The sequence below is a fragment of the Parathielavia appendiculata genome (genome assembly GCF_033297405.1).
Source record: "Parathielavia appendiculata strain CBS 731.68 unplaced genomic scaffold N657scaffold_1, whole genome shotgun sequence".
NCBI classification, from domain to species: Eukaryota; Fungi; Ascomycota; class Sordariomycetes; order Sordariales; family Chaetomiaceae; genus Parathielavia; species Parathielavia appendiculata.
The window spans coordinates 4,161,275-4,179,262 of NW_026944220.1; the positions used below are offsets into that span (position 1 = coordinate 4,161,275).

The 17,988-nt window shown below is 55.2% G+C and overlaps 6 protein-coding genes across 6 annotated transcripts; 2 read left to right on the forward strand and 4 right to left on the reverse strand.

Moving 5' to 3' along the window:
• Positions 1 to 307: 307 nt before the first annotated feature.
• On the reverse strand, positions 308 to 1,001 carry N657DRAFT_677119 (cytidine deaminase; the record flags this gene model as incomplete). Its single annotated transcript, XM_062795959.1, has 3 exons — positions 308 to 367; positions 423 to 504; positions 592 to 1,001. The coding sequence occupies 3 exons, from the start codon at positions 999 to 1,001 to the stop codon at positions 308 to 310; spliced, it is 552 nt and encodes a 183-aa protein (XP_062653284.1).
• Positions 1,002 to 2,171: 1,170 nt separating this feature from the next.
• Positions 2,172 to 6,276, reverse strand: N657DRAFT_560889 (P-loop containing nucleoside triphosphate hydrolase protein; the record flags this gene model as incomplete). Its single annotated transcript, XM_062788014.1, has 3 exons — positions 2,172 to 2,198; positions 2,266 to 2,450; positions 2,508 to 6,276. 3 exons carry the CDS (start codon positions 6,274 to 6,276, stop codon positions 2,172 to 2,174), a joined length of 3,981 nt encoding a protein of 1,326 aa, XP_062653285.1.
• Positions 6,277 to 7,278: 1,002 nt separating this feature from the next.
• On the forward strand, positions 7,279 to 10,734 carry N657DRAFT_640157 (histidyl-tRNA synthetase). The gene is made up of 18 exons (XM_062791916.1): positions 7,279 to 7,776; positions 7,838 to 7,860; positions 7,915 to 7,974; positions 8,033 to 8,080; positions 8,145 to 8,156; positions 8,214 to 8,242; positions 8,320 to 8,383; positions 8,438 to 8,547; positions 8,604 to 8,614; positions 8,707 to 8,719; positions 8,790 to 8,825; positions 8,896 to 9,127; positions 9,181 to 9,357; positions 9,426 to 9,590; positions 9,641 to 9,662; positions 9,714 to 9,942; positions 9,996 to 10,088; positions 10,146 to 10,734. The coding sequence occupies exons 1-18, from the start codon at positions 7,553 to 7,555 to the stop codon at positions 10,380 to 10,382; spliced, it is 1,785 nt and encodes a 594-aa protein (XP_062653286.1). The 5' UTR covers positions 7,279 to 7,552; the 3' UTR covers positions 10,383 to 10,734.
• Positions 10,735 to 11,531: 797 nt separating this feature from the next.
• On the reverse strand, positions 11,532 to 11,877 carry N657DRAFT_640163 (uncharacterized protein). The gene has a single exon (XM_062791917.1). The coding sequence runs from the start codon at positions 11,805 to 11,807 to the stop codon at positions 11,637 to 11,639; it is 171 nt and encodes a 56-aa protein (XP_062653287.1). The 5' UTR covers positions 11,808 to 11,877; the 3' UTR covers positions 11,532 to 11,636.
• Positions 11,878 to 12,979: 1,102 nt separating this feature from the next.
• N657DRAFT_80089 (uncharacterized protein) lies at positions 12,980 to 14,665 on the forward strand. The gene has a single exon (XM_062797546.1). The coding sequence runs from the start codon at positions 13,252 to 13,254 to the stop codon at positions 14,533 to 14,535; it is 1,284 nt and encodes a 427-aa protein (XP_062653288.1). The 5' UTR covers positions 12,980 to 13,251; the 3' UTR covers positions 14,536 to 14,665.
• A 956-nt stretch (positions 14,666 to 15,621) lies between these two features.
• N657DRAFT_652884 (Pkinase-domain-containing protein) lies at positions 15,622 to 17,229 on the reverse strand (the record flags this gene model as incomplete). Its single annotated transcript, XM_062794345.1, has 6 exons — positions 15,622 to 16,041; positions 16,120 to 16,505; positions 16,559 to 16,715; positions 16,772 to 16,979; positions 17,047 to 17,098; positions 17,184 to 17,229. The coding sequence occupies 6 exons, from the start codon at positions 17,227 to 17,229 to the stop codon at positions 15,622 to 15,624; spliced, it is 1,269 nt and encodes a 422-aa protein (XP_062653289.1).
• Positions 17,230 to 17,988: the final 759 nt, after the last annotated feature.

Genomic DNA, 17,988 nt, shown 5'->3' on the forward strand with positions numbered 1-17,988 from the left:
AGCTTGTTTGTTTGGATCTAATCTGTTCGCTGATGTCGTCTGGTTGACCGCTTGCCAACTCTCGACCCTGATGAGACCTTGTTAACAGAGCTATAGAGGACGGCTTCGGAATCGGAATGCATGCTTGCTGACCCGACCTAAGTATGCTGCGCCCATCGTTCCTGACGGATCTGCTTCCCGCCTGCATATTGCAGCCGCAAGTTGACGCTATCCCCTTGATAAGCCCTTCCATAACTCCGGCCACCCAACAAATACATGTATGCTCGCAAAATATCACGAATACACTGACTGAGCTAGGTTATCCAGCTCACGACTTGGCCGGGTCCGGGGCTCCCAACGCATCGGGGCCAAACGACAGCGGAAGGAGCTATAGCGTATCAGCACAATAGCTAGCCAAATGATGCGGGCTGAGAAGTACTCACCTCCTCCAGCTTCATCACGATAAACTTGCTGTCCTTGTCAAACATAATGATGGGCACGCTGAGGTCGCAGAACTCGCGTATACTAGCAGCATGCACCAGTCAGCCGTCTCCCCTTCACATTGGATCAAGCACCAAAAAAAAAAAAAAAAAAAAAAAAAAAAACAGCTACCACTGCCGACACATGCCACACGGACTCGCGGGCCCAACTGCATCCGTCGCGACGGCAACCGCTTTGAAACCACCCTCTCCTCCTCCTGCTGCTGCTGCATTCCCGTTCCCAGCTTGCGCTGCTGCTTGCTGCTGATGGTACCCCGCAACAACCGCCGTTCCAAACGCCACCCGCTCCGCGCACGTCGTCACGGGGTAGCTCGCGTTCTCAACGTTGGCGCCCGTGACGTATGCCCCCGAGCGAGTCAGCAGCGCCGCGCCGACGCGGAACTTGCTGTAGGGGCAGTAGGCGCGGGTTTTGGCTTCCTGGGCGTGCGACTGCAGCGCGTGGAACTCGTCCAAGGTCAGATCGTGCGCTGCACAGACGGCGGTTACGTCGTCTGGGGAGGAGGCCGAGAGAGGGGTGGTCATTTTCCTTTTGCGTCTTCGTTTGGGCTTGTGTTTATTATTAGGTGGTTGGGTGCCGAAGATCGGTGGCTTGCTCGGTTGGGAATGTTGGCACTGGTATTATTATTCGGTGGTGGTAGTTGATTGGGTTTGAGGGTCGGTGTCTGGTTGTTCTGGACATCCACAGATAACAGGAGGTTGCTGGGCGGGGTATTGAGGGCTGTGCCGCTTGTAACCGACGGTTGAGATAACAGTTGTTGTGTCTGTGGTTTTGGGTTTCCTCCTCGGCCGTACCAGTTGGTCCTCTAGCTTCCGCGGCCTCCCTGGTAGGCGATCGCTGTAGGCAGGGCGTTCGGTCGGCCTCAGAGCCTTGAAGCGGCGGGCAACCTGCGACTTCCCGGTCTTGAAGATCCTGGCTGCGTCGCGAATACCGGCCGGAGGGAGCCTCTGTTTCAGCAGGCGCGTGGACGGCCGTACGAGTGGGGAGGATGTTTCGCGGCCGTGGAAGCTGTCTTAGGCGGCAACAACCATCTCGCGGCTTGGACGGCTGAAATCTGGTTTGTCCCTGCCATTTTGATGGCGATAGGTTGGAATGGCTGGATGTTACATGCAGAACGCGACGCGAAAGAGGATGTAGGCCTGCCTGGGCATTTAATTATGATATACCGTGTATGTACAGTACGGAGTACCTGTCCAGGCTTTGAATCGCCGATCCGACCACCTCAGCCGCCAATGCAAGGGGCGCGATTGCGGCAGCGTTTCGACACCCACGACACTAGGATACATGGAGATGGAGCGAACGGCAACCAGAGCATTCTATAATTGCCGTGTGTGGTAATAGTCCACCCAAGATTTCCGCCGTCTATTTAGCATATGAAAACATACAAGAGATGGCCCTTTCCTCTTCCTCAGAATGGAGAGTGGCAGATGCATTGATACAAGAGAGGCGGGTGCTGTTGACGAGCGGCGAAGCGAGTAACCCTGAACACTTCCTGAGCTGTATTTTCCCACCGTCCCATGCGCCCAATAAACCGGATAATTCAACTGTTATTTTCATAGAAGTAAGTGGAACATGGTATTCAGGCTCTCCAGCCGTAGCACGAAAAAAAAAAAAAAAAAAAAGGAAAGGTAAGCGTGATTACACGAAGAAGGCGAAGCAGGCAGTGGCCACAATAAGGTAGGTGACTGCCAAGGCTACCGGTCAAGGGCTTGGTTATGGCACTGTCAGAATTGTTAGCACAAGCAGTCTACAGACATCCGGCCCGTTCATGTGGAGGGCCCGACGCACCATATGCCAATACACGCCCTTCTGCTTGAGCAGTTCGGCGTGGGTGCCCTTCTCAAGCACCTTGCCCTCGCCAAGGACGTAGATGATGTCTGCACCCTGGATCGTGGCAAGACGATGTGCCACAGCGACCGTCGTGCGGCCCTTGGCGACACGCTCAAACGCAGCCTGCACGAGCTTCTCGCTTTCTGTCATGATATATCAGCAAATCCATCCCAAAACACTTAACAACCGAGGATACTCACCGGAGTCCAGCGAGCTCGTGGCCTCGTCCAGCAACAGCACGCGCGGATTCCGAATGAGAGCGCGGGCAATAGACAGCCGCTGCTTCTGCCCGCCGCTCAGGCTGACACCACGGCTGCCGATGTTGGTGTTGTACCCGTCGGGCAGCGACACGATGAAGTCGTGGATATTGGCGTCCTTGCAGCACTGGTGCAGCTGCTCGTCCGTCACCGACGCCGGGTCGACGCCCAGCAGGATGTTCTCGCGGATGGTGCCGTGGAACAGCGACGGCTCCTGCGCCACCAGCGACAGGAGCTTGCGGTACTCGTAGACGTTCATCTCGGTAATGTCCTTGCCGTTGAACAGAATCTGGCCCTTGTTCACGTCGTAGAAGCGCTCCAGCAGGCTGATGATGGACGTCTTGCCGGACCCGGACGCGCCGACCAGGGCGGCGAACTGGCCCTTTTCAATGGTGAGGTTCAGGCCTTTGAAGATGGAGACGTCGCGGGTGGGATACTTGAAGTAGACGTCCTTGAGCTCGATCTTGACGCCGCCGTCCGTCTCGGGGATCTGCTCCGACTGCAAGACCGAGTCTTTGATGCGCGTCTCGCGCGCCTGCAAGATACGGTTTGCCGCCGCGGAAGCCTGCGCCGCGTTGGGTCCGAAGCTCAGCCACTGGCCGGCCGATTCAGCGCCCTGGATCACGGCCATGTAGGTGACAAGGAAGGCGATGACGTCGTACTCCCCCGATAAGAGCAGCTGGCCGCCGTACCAGAAGATGAGGGCCTGGGTGGCCAAGCTGACGCTGTCGGCAAAGGCAAAGATCACGGTCGTGAGCCGGGCCTTCTTGAACGCCGCCATGACATGGCCGTTGAGCAGCTCTTGGTACCGGTCACAGATGCTGTCTTCCATGACCAAGGCGGTAACCGTCCGGAAGGCACCGATCGACTCGGCGCCGAATTTGGAGCTCTCTTGGAACACGGCCTCGTTCATGGCGTTGAACTGCAGCTCGTACCGGACTCTGAAGTAGCCGGCCAGGACGCCAAGCGGGACCGTCACGCAGAGGGCGACCAGCGCCAACTTCCAACCGTAGGCAAACGAGATGGCTAGCGCACCTGCCAGGGAGAAGATGCCGACGAGCAGCATCATCAAGTTAATACCCAGCAGCTCCTTCAGCGCCTGCGGGTCACTCGAGAGACGCGAAGTCAGCTGGCCGGTCGCGTTATCATCTTTGTCGAAATAGGATGTCGGCTGAAACATGATTGACTCAAAGTACTCCTGCCGATAGACAGCCGCGATGTAGCCCTCCAAGTTGGTTGAAACGAACGCGGTGAGGAAATAACTAAATCCGATCCCAGCGGCGAGGGCAGTCCACATGGTTGACCAGAAGGCAGCTTCATCCAGGTCCGGAACCTGGAAAACGCTTACTACTTGGGCAAAGAGGTAAGCTTGGAGGGGTATGGCCGCGGCGGCACCCATGGCGCCAATGAGGGCAATAGCATAGAAGGGGAACCGGCTGCGTTGCTCGTACATGAGCTTTCCAAACCCGTTTAAGAGGTTCCGCTCCTTCCACTTGGCGACTTGCGTCGCGCTCTCCGCCACCGACTTAGCCGCGCTCTTTTCGCGCGCGAGAACAGCGCCGATGTCTTCCTCGTGCTGGAGCTCCTCGCCCGTGTCCTCGCCGAGCGACAGCTTCTGGGCGTGCACGAGCCCGTAGTAGACGCCCAACTCGTTTTCAAGCAGGCTGTCGTGGGTCCCCTCCTCGACCACGCGCCCGTTCTGCAAGACGCAGATGCGGTCGGCATTTTTGATGGTCGACAGCCGGTGTGCGATTGTGATGGTGGTACGGCCCTTCGAGGCCCTCTCCAGAGCCGCCTGCACGATCCGCTCTCCGCGCACGTCGATGGCCGAGGTGGCTTCGTCGAGGATGAGAATCTTTGGCTTCTTGATGATGCTGCGGGCAATGGCGATCCGCTGACGCTGTCCACCGCTCAGCTTGGCGCCTGAATCACCAACTTTGGTGTCGTAGCCGTCCGGCAAGCGGTCGATGAACTCGTCAGCAAAACTTTCAGCACAGGCCTCCTTGACGAGTTCGCGCTTGACCTCATCTGACTCATTCTCCCACTGGGTCCCAATTAGGCCGGCTGCAACGTTGCGGAAAATGGTGTCGTTGAAGAGGAAGGGTTCCTGCTGCACGAGGCCGATCTGCGACCTCCACCACTTGATGTCGATGTCCCCGAGCTGCGTTCCACATGTCGATATGCTGCCCTTCAGCTCGACCGGAGGGCCCGTATCTTCTGCTTCCAGCGGGGCAGCAGCATCCGCCTCATCCTCTTCATCGTCATCATCTTTCTTGTCCTTCTTCTTGTCCTTCTCGTCCTTCCCCTTCTTCTTTTTGTCCTTCTCGACGGCCTTGGCAATTACGAACTGGTCATGCAGCGTGTACCAACCCTCAATCAGCCCGACAATGGTGCTCTTGCCAGAGCCGCTGGGACCCACGATGGCCGTGTTCAAGTTGGCAGTGATTCGGAGATTCAAGCCGTCGAGGACCTTTTTCGACGGACGGCTAGGATAGGCGAAGTGGACGTCTTCGAATACGATATCCTGGTCGGCCGAAACATCGGGCTCTTTCAGCGTGCCCATGTTGGGCTTGGGTGCGTCGATGACGGCGAAGAACTCGGCGGCGGCCACCATGGCCTTGGAGACGGCGATCAGAGGGGTTGAGATGCGCTCCAAAGAGATAACCATGAGCATTACCGACATGAGCACGATAATGACCGTGCCAATGTTGTCGATGCGCCCTTCGATCTGCGACTTCATGCCGAACCAAAACGCCAGCGCGAAGGCGCCGTACAGACCAAAGAAGATCAAGCCAAACTGGGCCGCCATGAAAGGCGAGGTGAAGAGGGTGGCCTGCTTGGCCTTCTTTACCCACTGAGCATATCGCTCGCTCATGCGGGCTTCGGCGCCACACGACGTGATCATGCGAATGGTGCCAAAGGCCTCGGTCGCCACCGAGGTGCCCTTGGCGTCTGCCTTGGTCAGCCTCGACTGCCCCTTGATGATGAAGGGCAAAAGAATGGAAATGACGAGGGAGATAAACAGGATAACGGAAGCCGTCACGAGCGTCAGGGACCAGCTGTAGACAAAGGCAATGATGATGGCGGTAACGATGACGGAAAGGAACTCGAGGAAAGTGCCGAGCTTCTCCGAAATGCCGAGCTGCAGCGTGTTGGCGGTCGAGGTGATGGTGCTCGCTGCGGCGCCCGAGGGCATCGAGTCGAGGACATGGACGGTCTGGCTGAAGAGAGAGCGGATGTAGTGCAGCCGAATGGCCGCCGACATGCGGATGCCAATGAGACGGAAGCAGAACTTGTTGATATAGTTCAGCCCGAAGCGGGCAATGAAGAGGGCGAATATGTAGAGGGACAGGCGGTTGACGTTGCTCGAGAATTCGTCGCTCGCCGGGGAGTTTGGCGTCGAGAAGGTGTTAAAGTCGACGACAAGCCTGCCAAAGACGATATTCATCAGTGGCAGGGTGGTGCCCGCGGCGAGACTGGCGATGGCGGCAGCGGCCATCAGGACAAAGTCCCATTTTGTCGCGTAGGTGAAGACGCGGAAGTAGTCGCCTGCGGTTGCCTCCCTCTCGGGTCGCGCGTTGACGTCCTTCTTGGCCGGGCCGTCACTATCGGCTTGGTTGTCAACGGGGACCGCCTTTGTTTCATTGTCGTCAACCGAAGTCGGCGGGTTTGCCGACTTTTCGACGCTATCAGCAGCGCTGCTCTCGGCCATGTTGGCTGTTGGGGCCATTGGAGACTTCAGACGAGGCCCATCTGTATGAAACCGAGACGTGTTGTTCAAATCAGAAACGAGAAACTATAAGCAGAAGAAACTAATGAATGGATGCCTGGTAGCCCCAAGGCAGGCAAGCAATCCTCAATTGATATGAATTGTAGTAGTGGTGTGCCGGGGTGCTCAAGTGTCCGAAGACCGAGCCTCACAAAAAGGGTTGCCTTTTGACAAGGAATACGCATACGAAAAGTGACCTGAGTGAGATAGCGCCAAGGGTTTCCCGATGGTTCAGAGCGATTCAGAGTTGTTTTCTTTGGTCCAGCCGCAATCAGCCGCTATGGAACTTTCGAGTCTTGTCATCAGATTCCCGCGCCGCCAAGACGGATGCCCCATCCAACTGACAGCCAGTCATGAGTGACTGGCATGGAAAAATACGACGCGTGAGGTCTGACGAAGCCTGTTCTCTGTCAAGCTGTTGACAAGAGCCCACTGTAGGGGCGTGATGCGTTGAATGCAAGAAGGCGGCCGTTGGGGTTCCCAAAAAAGCACCACGCAATGCGACGGGAAGGAAGCGGGCCATCCAAACCGTACCCCGTAACCCCGCCAGCCTGCCCGTTATTAGCGAGACACACTACGTACTGTACCTACCAGCCTGGGTACAGTACAGTACCAACCTTAATCACTGAACGGAGTACACCGCATACTCGGTACCGAGAAGGATGCTGTATGTGTGTCGTGGAGCGCTGTGCCTATCCTCCACAGTACATGTGCAAAGGAAAGATTCCATCTCGCATCAAGCCTTGTGTCAATGTCAAGTATTAGGTCGACCCGATGCATCGGGCTCCAAGTTGCCTCCATGCTCTGGTGTTGTTGTAAAAGTTGAAGCCGAATGGTGAATACGAAGAACTGGCATTTCGCCAGTCACGGACAAGTCTGATTAGAGGCCCACAAGTAGGCACATTGCATATTACAACATGTCCAGAGTCCGCTTTCTCCACGCTTTCCCAGTCGTCGTCGCCTGCGGAGGGACAATGTCGCCCTTACTGATGCTTTGGTTTGCAGTTTCATTTGAAAGACGGATCTGATAACTTAAGGTTAGCGGCGGATTCAAAAGCCAGTCAAGCAACCAATCGAACTACGTCCCGCACTTTGATTTCCACTCAGCCTTGCAGGACCCGCATTCAGAACGATTGCAGAGGTTTTGCCGGCGGCCACCGACGCTCAACGGCGAGGCAGAGCTTGAGTCACCCCGCGCCAGATTCCACCCGCATTTTGGATGCAGAGCCCGTGGATCCTCGCCATCCGGTCTGCTCGAGCACGACCAGGCTTGACTAGGACAGTGGTTACCCTCTCAATCGCACCCTTCAAACTCGAACCCTCGCCACAATTCGCGACGACCTCGTCCTCCTCCTTCTCTTCGGCGACGCTTTCGGTGACGAACCCCGCCGACCCCGCGGTTGCCACGATTATGGCGCCCAAAGCCCCCAAATTCGAGATTAAGTCAGTGCCCGTCTATCCCGGCCGGTTTCTTCTGAAGCAATGGCTAATCAAGTCCCCGCAGGACCCCTAAGGGCACCAGAGACTGTGCGTTTTGCCGAGATAAACCCCTCCTCGAATCAAGTCTAATAGTACGTCCAGGGTCTGGCCCGGACATGGTGCTCAGGGAGAAAATATTCAAGACCATCACCGACGTCTTCAGTATGTGTGTGGTCTGGCAAGAGTTGCGCCGAGAAAATGGGACTGACGAAACAAAAAGAGCGCCATGGCGGTGTCACCATCGACACGCCCGTATTCGAGCTGAAGGGTTGGTGGTTCTCGCCGCAGCCGATTTGGTCTAAGGGGACAATATGTTAGCTGACGGTAACCAGAAATTCTTGCAGGTACATAGATTGATCACTTCGACCGCCCGGGATCAAGCTGACAAGGCGCCGCACCAGGGAAATACGGCGAGGACAGCAAACTCATCGTGAGTAGCTTTCTGGCTCGGCTTATTTTCTTACTCCATATGAGAGGCGCTGGGGACTAACTTTGATTCCATCACAGTACGACCTGGCAGACCAGGGCGGCGAGCTCTGCAGCTTGCGATATGACCTGACAGTTCCTTTCGGTATGCCCTCAACCGACCCAAGACCTACGATGGTGACACTGAACGACGGTGTAGCTCGGTATTTGGCCATGAACAAGGACGTCACCCAGATCAAGCGCTACCACATCGCCAAGGTCTACCGCAGAGACCAGCCGGCAGTGAAGAAGGGCCGCATGAGAGAATTTGTAGAGCCCCTTCTGCCTTCCCTTCAATGAATGGTCAGACTGACATGGCGGCATAGTACCAATGCGAGTATGTTTCTTTCTGACGTCCCAACTGAAGACGCTTTTCATGCAAGAACTCCCTCGGATGTCAGAGTTAACCGTTCACTCGCATTCAAATAGTTTTGATATTGCTGTAAGACCTATCATATCACCCTCGCTTCATGCACCTATGCCCCGTAACGTGAAACTGACAGGGATTCTAGGGCGTGTACGATCCTATGATTCCCGATGCCGAAATCGTACGTCTGCCCTTTGCATCCAATCGCACCATACCCTCGACTTGGGCCCTGAATTTGACAACCCCACCAGATTAGGATCATCAATGAGGTTTTTGAGGGCCTAGGCTGGCAAGGGAAATACACCATCAAGCTTAACTCACGGAAAATCCTCGACGGCCTCTTCCAAGTCTGCGGCGTGCCGGACCACCTCATTCGCCCCATCTCGTCCGCTGTGGATAAGCTTGATAAGATGCCTTGGGCTGATGTCAGGAAGGAGATGGTTGACGAAAAGGGGCTGGCTCCCGAGGCGGCCGACAAAATTGGTAAGTAGCTCAGAACGACCCGCCTTTGTCGAGATTGACTGACGGTATGATAGGGCAGTATGTGGTGCTCAAGGGGCAGCGCGATCTTCTTGAGAAGCTGCAGAAGGATGAGGCGCTGGCAGCGAACCCGTCAATGCAGCAAGGCTTCTCGGACATGGAGCTGCTCTTCACTTACCTCGAGGCCTTTGGCGCTTTGCACACCGTGTCATTTGACCTGTCTCTGGCCAGAGGTACGTTGTATTGGATTTACCTAGGAATCGGCCGCGAAGCGCCGACCATACTGATGGCGATGACGCAGGGCTGGACTACTATACAGGAGTTATCTATGAAGTGGTAACAGAAGGCTCTGCCCCTGAAATCCCCGCTTCGGAGGAGGCCAAAGAGCAGATCTCCAAGAAAAAGAAGGGCGGCAAGCCTGGCGATCAGGAGGAGGATCGTTCCGACGACCCAACTCTCGGGATAGGTAAGTACATTTGGAGGCAACCCCGATGCACAGCACGCTGACATTCCTAGGATCTGTCGCTGCCGGTGGCAGGTTGGTGTGGTCTGTTGCTCTGCACCTGTGTTCAAACTAACAGGGGTGTAGATACGATAACCTTGTCGGCATGTTCTCGGGGAAGACGCAGGTGCCGTGCGTTGGCATCAGCTTCGGTATTGACCGCATCTTCTCCATTATTCAGGCTTCCCAGAAGAAGAAGGAGAGGCGGAACGAGGTTGATGTCTTTGTCATGGCTTTTGGCGGCGGCAAGGACTTCACAGGGCTGCTCAAGGAGAGAAGCCAGGTCTGTGCCCGTTTGTGGGACGCGGGTATCAAGGTTGGCTGGACTCATAGAACCCTCAAAGTGATACCAAGGTTAACACTGGTTAGGCCGAATTCCTCTACAAGGTGAAACCAAAGCTGCAGAACCAGTTCAAGGCGGCCGAGGCAGGCGGCGTGCCGTTTGCTCTCATTCTGGGCGAGGTATGCGTTCTTCGTTCTGACAGTGGGATTTACCGGTTAACTAACGACGGCCCTCAGGACGAACTTGCTCAGGGCAAGGCGAAGCTCAAGGAGATGGGTCTCCCCGAGGACCACCCGCTAAAGGAGGGCGAACTTATCAGCATGGATAACCTCATTGAGGAGGTGCAAGCACGGCTCGCAAGGAAGCAGCAGCTCGACAGTATCACGCAGCAAGCCGAGGGCCTGAAGGTGGTGGACGGCATCAAGGGTGAAGATGTCAAAGCCGCTGCAGAGGCGGTCCAGCCTGCAGAGTAATGTGACTCTGGAACGAGACCGTCCGGCCGGGGCCCGCTACGAATCATCAAGGCTTGAGAAATCACGGGCAATATGTCACGGTAGAGCGAAGGGCACTGATACCATGGCGGGTTATAGACTTGGCTTCTGAAAACTAGACTATTGTGGCGCTTCAGTTTTCTTGACGTTCTTTGGCAAACTGTCTCCTTCAAAGGACTTGGAGGTCCTACTGTGTGTACGCTCAAGCACCGTTACAATCCCTCCCGTGCCACCTACTCAGAGACAACCCCTACCTTTGGCAGGGGCCAATGCGGGGTTAGAGTCCCCCAACCGCCGCTCCTAACAGTCCCGTCGTCGACGAAGCTACCATAAGATTAAGAGCCTAACATTATATGCTGTTTTGTCTCGAGTCTCATTGAAACCAATCTTCTTCCCTGCATCGGTAACCGTAACGGCTTCGTGATGCTTTGATGGTATCTTCTCAGCTGTCCGGCACCCCAGAACCAGTACGACCCTGCAACGATTTCCTCTGGGCTTTTACTCTCGTCGCTAAAGCAGTCCAGGTCACCAGGCAAGGTTGACTAAGGAAAGCTAGGTTCACGAGTCCCTGACTCCCGTCAGACCAGGTCACAGAATCGGACTCCCAACTTCGAGCATGTGGTGGGGTGTTTGACAAGGACCGTGAACGTCCCGCGGCCGGTCAGTGCTTTTTTTGGGAGCTGAACATTGGAAGAGGTCCAAGAGTAGGCAAGCAAGGTGGTCAGGGGTGAATTTGCTGTGCGGTGTACGGATACAGCCTACGCCTCAGCATCGATCTTTACGGGCACAATTGATTTTGCGTGTCGACTGTGGGTCAAGTCACCATCAAACTGGCTGCGATGGATTTCACCTGCTGGCGAAACCTCGGGGACGTCTCATACCATGTCTGAGGGGAGCGTTCGGGGATGTTCGCCCGCGTTTGAGAATCAGACCATCACCTTCCCTCCCGAGGTGGTGTCCATTCAAAGGTGGAGGCCAAAGCTTTCCCGCTCTGGGACTAGGGCCCAGGAGCTCGGCATGCGCCCCTTGCAGCTGTTACGGCACGAGCCCTTGCTACGACCCTCCTTGGACCTATCCCAGGGTTATGAATCCTGGCGCATTACTTAGGCCTACGTCCGTTGAACTGAGTGGGTTCCCTGGCACCAAGATTCAGGGGCTGAGCACTGATGTTCAATGCGAGACTCTCAGTCAACACAGATCCATCACAATGACGCAGTTCCTGACATAAACGTCATATCATGGCACACTGTCTCTATATAAGGGGGTAATTCCCCTGGGAGGATTAGAGAGGACATTTTTGTTCAAAGGACAAGAAAGGAACATCCTGAGGCACCCTAACCCACTATCTTGATCCTTCATTTGTGTGGTCACTCTGGAATCGTGACTCCAATTCAAGCTTCGTTTCATACCTCAATCTGTTCAATACCATTTGGTTGATCTAAGCTTACTTGAGCATGTAACTGTTGGCTGCCCAACATCCTTCACGCACCGCAGACGCGCATCCTGATCCTCTCCCTCTTCTTTTCCTTAGCTTTCAATTAGCAGAATTGAATCGGCATTTGCAGTGCTCAGTGCCTCACCTTAATACTACTTATCTCTCACAGTCCCCTGCAGTTTCTTAAACATAATTAGCTTAGAGAGTAGAGCAAGTACCGCGCATAGGTTTATAATTATAGGATAAGTATGATTAACGTTATACTTACCTTTACTTTTCTTTTATCATTCTACTGACTTCTTTTAAATAAAAGCTTCTTTAGTTAACTACAGATATTAATATCATCTACAACTTTTAGTATAACTAGCTAAAATTAGTACTTCTAGTTAGCAAGGAGTAGCTTTCTTCCTAAAGTAGTTAGCTGAGTACAAATAGAAAGCAGGGGAGGTAAAATCAGAAGGGTCGCCGTCTATGGCCCCTGCGTCCGCGGCGCCTGGCCCGATGTTACGTTCGAGTTCCGTGGGCTTCTTTTTGCACAAACGCCACCACAAAACTGTGCCAAAATGACGCTGGTGTCATGCAGCGAAAGGAGGGTTTGGGAGGATCAATCGTTATTCCCCTCTTAATGCTGCTGCAGTGTTTGGTTACCCACCAGGGGCCAGAGTCAATCCCCCTCCTGTCCTGCTGCTGTTCCTCTTGAACTGCTTGTGTCGACTGCATCGAGTGCCTTTGCAACTCATCCACTCCTTCGTCGCGGCCAACTTGTTGAGCGTTTGTACTTGTACTTACTGCTGTACTTGTGTGCATAGTAATCTGCCCTCATTTCTTCAGGTTCCAACCAACGGACACTCGTTACCTCGAGCAGGGACCTCCTCAACCGCTTGACAACACCAACACAGCTGCGGTACGGATACTTCCAGGCCAGGTGTGTCTCAGTCTGCCAAACCTCGAGATTGAACAATCGCTCAGGCCGCTCGAAAACGGCGATCAACCCAGCTTAATCAATAATACCGGCCCGCAACTCGTGAAGCCAGATCATCGGATTCGGGTCGCGTGCGACTCTCGCTTTGAAGGCGAGGGTGATCATACGTCGTTCCGCTGTCGATCGGAGCCGCAAGGCCGTACCAAGATCAACGTCGTGCTTCGCACGTGGCGCCAAATTCAAGGAGGGCGGCGTGGTCCCCTTTCCAGCCCGCTGGGTTGTGTCATCTCGGCAATTCAACTTGGCGAATTGCGCCTATTGTCGTATTTGGCAATCATTTACCGAGCAACAGGGTAGATGCTTGTCAGGCTGAGAACGAAGACTCTCGGCTGTGGCAAGCTTCAGACCTCCGCTCGAAGCTTTGAAGATACTCGACAACTTCCTGTGCCGTACCACAGCAACTCCTCCAGAACTACTGTCGACCGATTACAACAATGGCTGGATTGATTCCTTTGATGCTCACCTCGAGCTCCCGGACGAGTTTTATCGCCCCTTCTCAAACGTCGCCTCGGCGTCAGTCTTCTAGCGGATTGCCCAGCTCGACGAGTCCGACGACACCGACGCATGCGGCAAGACCAATGTTGTTCAAGCGCTTGTCAATCACTGCGCCGGCACCTATTCCGGTGCTGCCGTACACGGAGGCGGAGTGGAGGAAGACGATTGGCGAAGTCAAGAGGAAGTACTTCGGCAAGCGATACCGAGCTTGCTCGGCAAGGTGTCTTGAGGTCCTTGACGGAATCAAAGATGTCTCTCAGGTTGAGCCGGTATACTTGATCTACCTTCACTTCTACGCAGCGACCTCGATGGAGATTTGCGCCCGCCCACTCCCTTCAACATCTGCTCTGCGCAGCAACCTGTTGCAGCAAGCTCGCACCCATTTCGATCACGCGTCCGCTCTTATCAGCGCAGCTGAGGAGTCGGTCCTCAGGAAGTTCCGCCCAGGCTCAGTTAGCTCATCCCGGGCCTCCAGCTGCCACTCGCCGTCCGGATCCGTCAGCTCCCGCGCCTGGACGCCGGACACTCGCGTGTCCTCGCCCACCGACTCCGTCTGCTCCTTCGATGGCTTCCTTGTGAAGTCGCCTCAGTCCCCCCCGAAGCGCGCTAAGAAAGTATTTCTTTCCCTCCCCAAGGAAACCTCCCTCCACATGCCCGCAGAACCCATCATCCGCCCGGACTCGCCGACGCTCGGCTTCGAGGACACATTCCAACCCACCGTCTCCCGGCAAAACAACCTCGAGGCTCTGCAGCCCCCGTCTAAATTTCAAGAAATTGAGCTGCCCCTGCAAACCATTCCCGAGGACAAGTTTGAGGAACAAACTGCCACCCCGGACGAGGCTCACCCACCTCAACAGCAACAGCAACAAGAGGAAGACTACGACGACACCGAAACGGCCTCCATGATTCCTCCCTCGCTCACCCGCTGCTGCGAGCACCTCTCGGCCCTGCGCGCCCAGCTCGCTCGCCACTCAGCCAGCCTGCACCAGCAGCTCGTCTCCACCCAGCCACCGGCGCCGCCGTCCCTGGACCACCCGACAGCAGCAGCAACAACAACATCGTCAACGACGCCAATACCGGCAAAAGTTAGCAGCGAAGAAGCCCGCGCGCTTGACCGCCAGGCGAGGATCGAACGGCTGAGGCGCAATGGCTGGCAACGGAAGCGGTTTGACCCGGCCCGGTACGAGGAGTTGTGCGAGGCCGCTTTGGCGGAGTTGGCCTGATGGCTTTCTTACTTAAGTGTTAGATTTATTGGGGTGGAGGCAGGGGTCTAGTTCTTCGAAAACTTCAAGTTTGGAGGTTTACGAGTTATGATGGCATTTCGGTGGCGCTTGGTGTCAGGGTGCGCGGTTTTTTTTCGTCGGTGGGGAAATATCAAGGATTTTCGATTGTACTTCTCGCATTTGTAGTTGGGTTTGCTGTACATTGGGGGCATTCGTGGTGTTGATCTTCTTACCATTTGGCGTTTGGTTGATGATGCTTCATGGCATTGTTGAATGGAGAACTTCCAGTGGTTTTCTCACAAGTGGTTGTATTTGAAGTGATGGGCGACATGTATATACACTTTTCACATTTGCTCTATGAAGCATGTTGCACAGATATACTCACATTCGAGGCACTTTTCGCTGCTTGTGCAGTTCTCGCCCTTGCCATGAGCCTTCTTGCTGGCACTGATGATGTACAGTAGCTATCCTTCTAATGCGAATCCCTTACGCGGATCCAGTTCAGCGCTGAGGATAGCAGTCTCGCCCTGGTAGGTACTCTGGAATGGCAGGCATATCGTGTTGTTGACGCAGTCAGAGTGCAGTGCTGGGGTAACACCATGCGCCCACCGGCTAACTCAGATCCTCGCAGCTTCACTCTGCTGAGCAGATGAGAACAGGACTCGGAACCATCTGCCCCGACAGTTCGCGTGCAAGAGGTTAATATCTCAGCATCATGATTTGACAAAGATAGTGGACGATATGTCTTCATCCAGCTTCACAGAGCAAACGATACAGTGAAACAACACGAGATCCTCAATGTCGCTCTATAAGGTAACCAGGTCTTCCGGATAACCTACAGCAGCAAAACCGCGTGATTCAAAATCAGATGGCAGAAAGTTCTCAAGATATCCGCACATGCAAAACAACAAACCGGCTCTCAGTCATAGAGCTCAACACGGGGTATGGCAACCTCCATCCACCCTTTTCCTCACCCGACAGCTTCCAACTAATATCCTGCAGATCAATCCGTCTTAAATGCCCAACCTTCCTCGGTCGTATTCAGCCTCTTTGGTGATATCAATTCCCAATCTCTCCCCTTTCAGTTCAAGCCTTTTTTGATGCCTCCCCCGCCACCTTCAGCGTCTCCTCCTGCTCCTTCATCTCCCGCACCTTGGCCAGGACCACCTCGCGAAAGATGGCGCTCTTGATAGTCTTGGACAGCTTGCGCTTACCGCCGCCGCCGCCTTCGCTGCCGTCTCCAGCAGGAGGCGCACTGTTTGGCTCAACCTTCTTAGCGGTAGACGTAAAGTGGCGCGTTTGGTCCGCTGCTAATGTGGCGTCCTTGGGCATGTCTGAGTTCTCCGGGTCCTCCTCCTGCATCTTGAGCGCCTCGATGCGGTTGGCCAACTTGACCATCTCGATGCCGCGCCGCAGCCGCGCGCGTGCGAGATAGGCGCGGATCTCGGGCAGCAAGTTGTGGTCCGAGGCGTTCTTGCCGCTCAGCCAGGGGTGGGTGAGGGCGTGCTGGAAAAGGGGGTAGGGTATGGTCAGTTACACTGCACTGACGAGGGGCTTCGTCTTGAAAGTGGGGTAGAAGCTCACCTCGCTTGTCCAACGCTCCTCCGGTTTCGCACGCAGCAGTTTCAGAATAAAGTCCTTGGCATCGTCGCTGACGTCCTTCCAGTACCGCTCGTGGAACACCACCCGGCAAGCACTGCACTCGTCGATGAGGTCCTGGAGGTGCTCGGAACGGAAGGGTGGGTAGCCGCAGAGCAGCGTATACGTGATGATGCCCAGGGACCACATGTCGACGGGCTTGCCGTGGCCCTGCTTGAGCATCACCTCTGGCGCCGCGTAGCCAAACGACCCAGCCATGGTTGTGAGCACCTCGTCCTTGGTATCGAGCGTCTTCGCAATGCCAAAGTCGGCAAGAACAAGGTCCGAATCCGGATCCTTGGTGAGATAGAGGAGATTTTCGGGTTTGAGGTCTGTTCACGGTTAGAGAACTGGAACTTGGGGCAACGGCTCAAGGATGACCCACCGCGGTGGACGACGTTGTTCTGGTGCAGATAGTTGACAGCATCCAGAACTTGTTTGATGGTCTGGGATGCGTCCTTCTCGGTGAACTTGCCCTGCTGACAGATTCGGTCGAATAGCTCTCCTCCAGTCGCGAGCTCAGTTACAATGTAATATTTGTCCTGGACACAGGGGCCAAATCAGCTTGGCGAGCTCCAAAGACTCGGAAGCAGCGTACCCTTGATTCAAACCAGTCGACGAACTTGACAATGTGCGGGTGCTTGAGGCGCTGGAGCATGTCCAACTCGTCGAGAACCATGCGCTCATTGCCCCGGACGACCTTTTTTAGGATGATCTTGATCGCGACGCGGCCATCGGGGCCGTCTGCCTCCCTGACGATGCCATATGTGCCGGCACCTAGGGTGCGTCCAAACCGGTACTTGGCTCTGAATTGCTGGTGTGTTAGTGGAACTGCGAGGAGAGGAAGTTGGGGGGAAGCGAGCAAGGGCGTACTTCTTGTCGTAGCTCTCGGGCTGCCCATGTAGGCGGTTGAGCATGGTCGTAACTGCGCAGCATTTCCCCATTAGTTTCTGCATGGCCAGTTGCACTTTGAGGCTTGCTGTAAGGGGTAGTGACTGGATGGAACAGACCGAAGCTCGAGAGCGCCTGGCGGATCGAGGGTGACTTACAGCTCATGGTTGCGAGCCTCTCAGGAGGAAAAGCTCAGAAGGAAACTCAGAGAAGTTGGGAAGGGTCAAAGAGGTTCAAGTATCGGACTGATCGAGGCTTGCGGCTACTCGGCGCGGCCGATGTTGTCGCTGTCGGTCAGGGCGCGCTGGACTCAGCCGGCTGTGTTGCACGAGTGGGGGGGTTTTCCGCAAGAGGGGCAGGGCAGGGCCCGGGCGGTGCGAGATTGCAAGAAGCGGCTGAGAAGCTGGCGGTTCGAGAAGACTTCAGGTCTGAAAAACGATGATAGGCTAACGGCTCAGGTAGGAATGGGCTGCGACGGGAGTGCAGACGAGGCAGATGCGAAAGGGGCTTGGCAGTTGTGCTGGACGAGGGGTCGGTTCTGGATGCGGACCTCAAAAGTACCCCGCCGATTGCTTTCAGCGTTGACCGTCAACAACGATGGCTCCCGGTCTTTCGCGACCTTGTTGGGTTGGAAAGATCGTTGTTTGAATCCAGAGCTCAAGCTGCAGACAGAGACTGCGCTCCGGTCCCTTTATTGTAGATATTGATTGTTGGTTTCAGCCAGAGGCCACAGGAACTGGTCGAGCCTAATCTCATGCACTGGGCTGTGCCTGTGGGTAACTCCACAAAGCGCCGTGCGGTGCGAGGCCAGCTCTAGATCCACCTTGGATGGATCAGGGTCTGTGAACAAACTACTGGCAAGCCCTACAGGTGTAGAACAGATTGTCTGTTGGAACAGGTTTGCCCCAACCCCTTGAGCGCAAT

Coding starts and splice junctions, on each gene's coding strand:
- N657DRAFT_640157 (XM_062791916.1), top strand. CDS start 7,553: ATGCAGAGCCCGTGGATCCTCGCCATCCGGTCTGCTCGAGCACGACCA. Junction 8,826..8,895: donor TGATTCCCGATGCCGAAATC/GTACGTCTGCCC, acceptor CAACCCCACCAG/ATTAGGATCATCAATGAGGT. Junction 9,128..9,180: donor CGAGGCGGCCGACAAAATTG/GTAAGTAGCTCA, acceptor ACGGTATGATAG/GGCAGTATGTGGTGCTCAAG.
- N657DRAFT_640163 (XM_062791917.1), bottom strand. CDS start 11,807: ATGAAACGAAGCTTGAATTGGAGTCACGATTCCAGAGTGACCACACAA.
- N657DRAFT_80089 (XM_062797546.1), top strand. CDS start 13,252: ATGGCTGGATTGATTCCTTTGATGCTCACCTCGAGCTCCCGGACGAGT.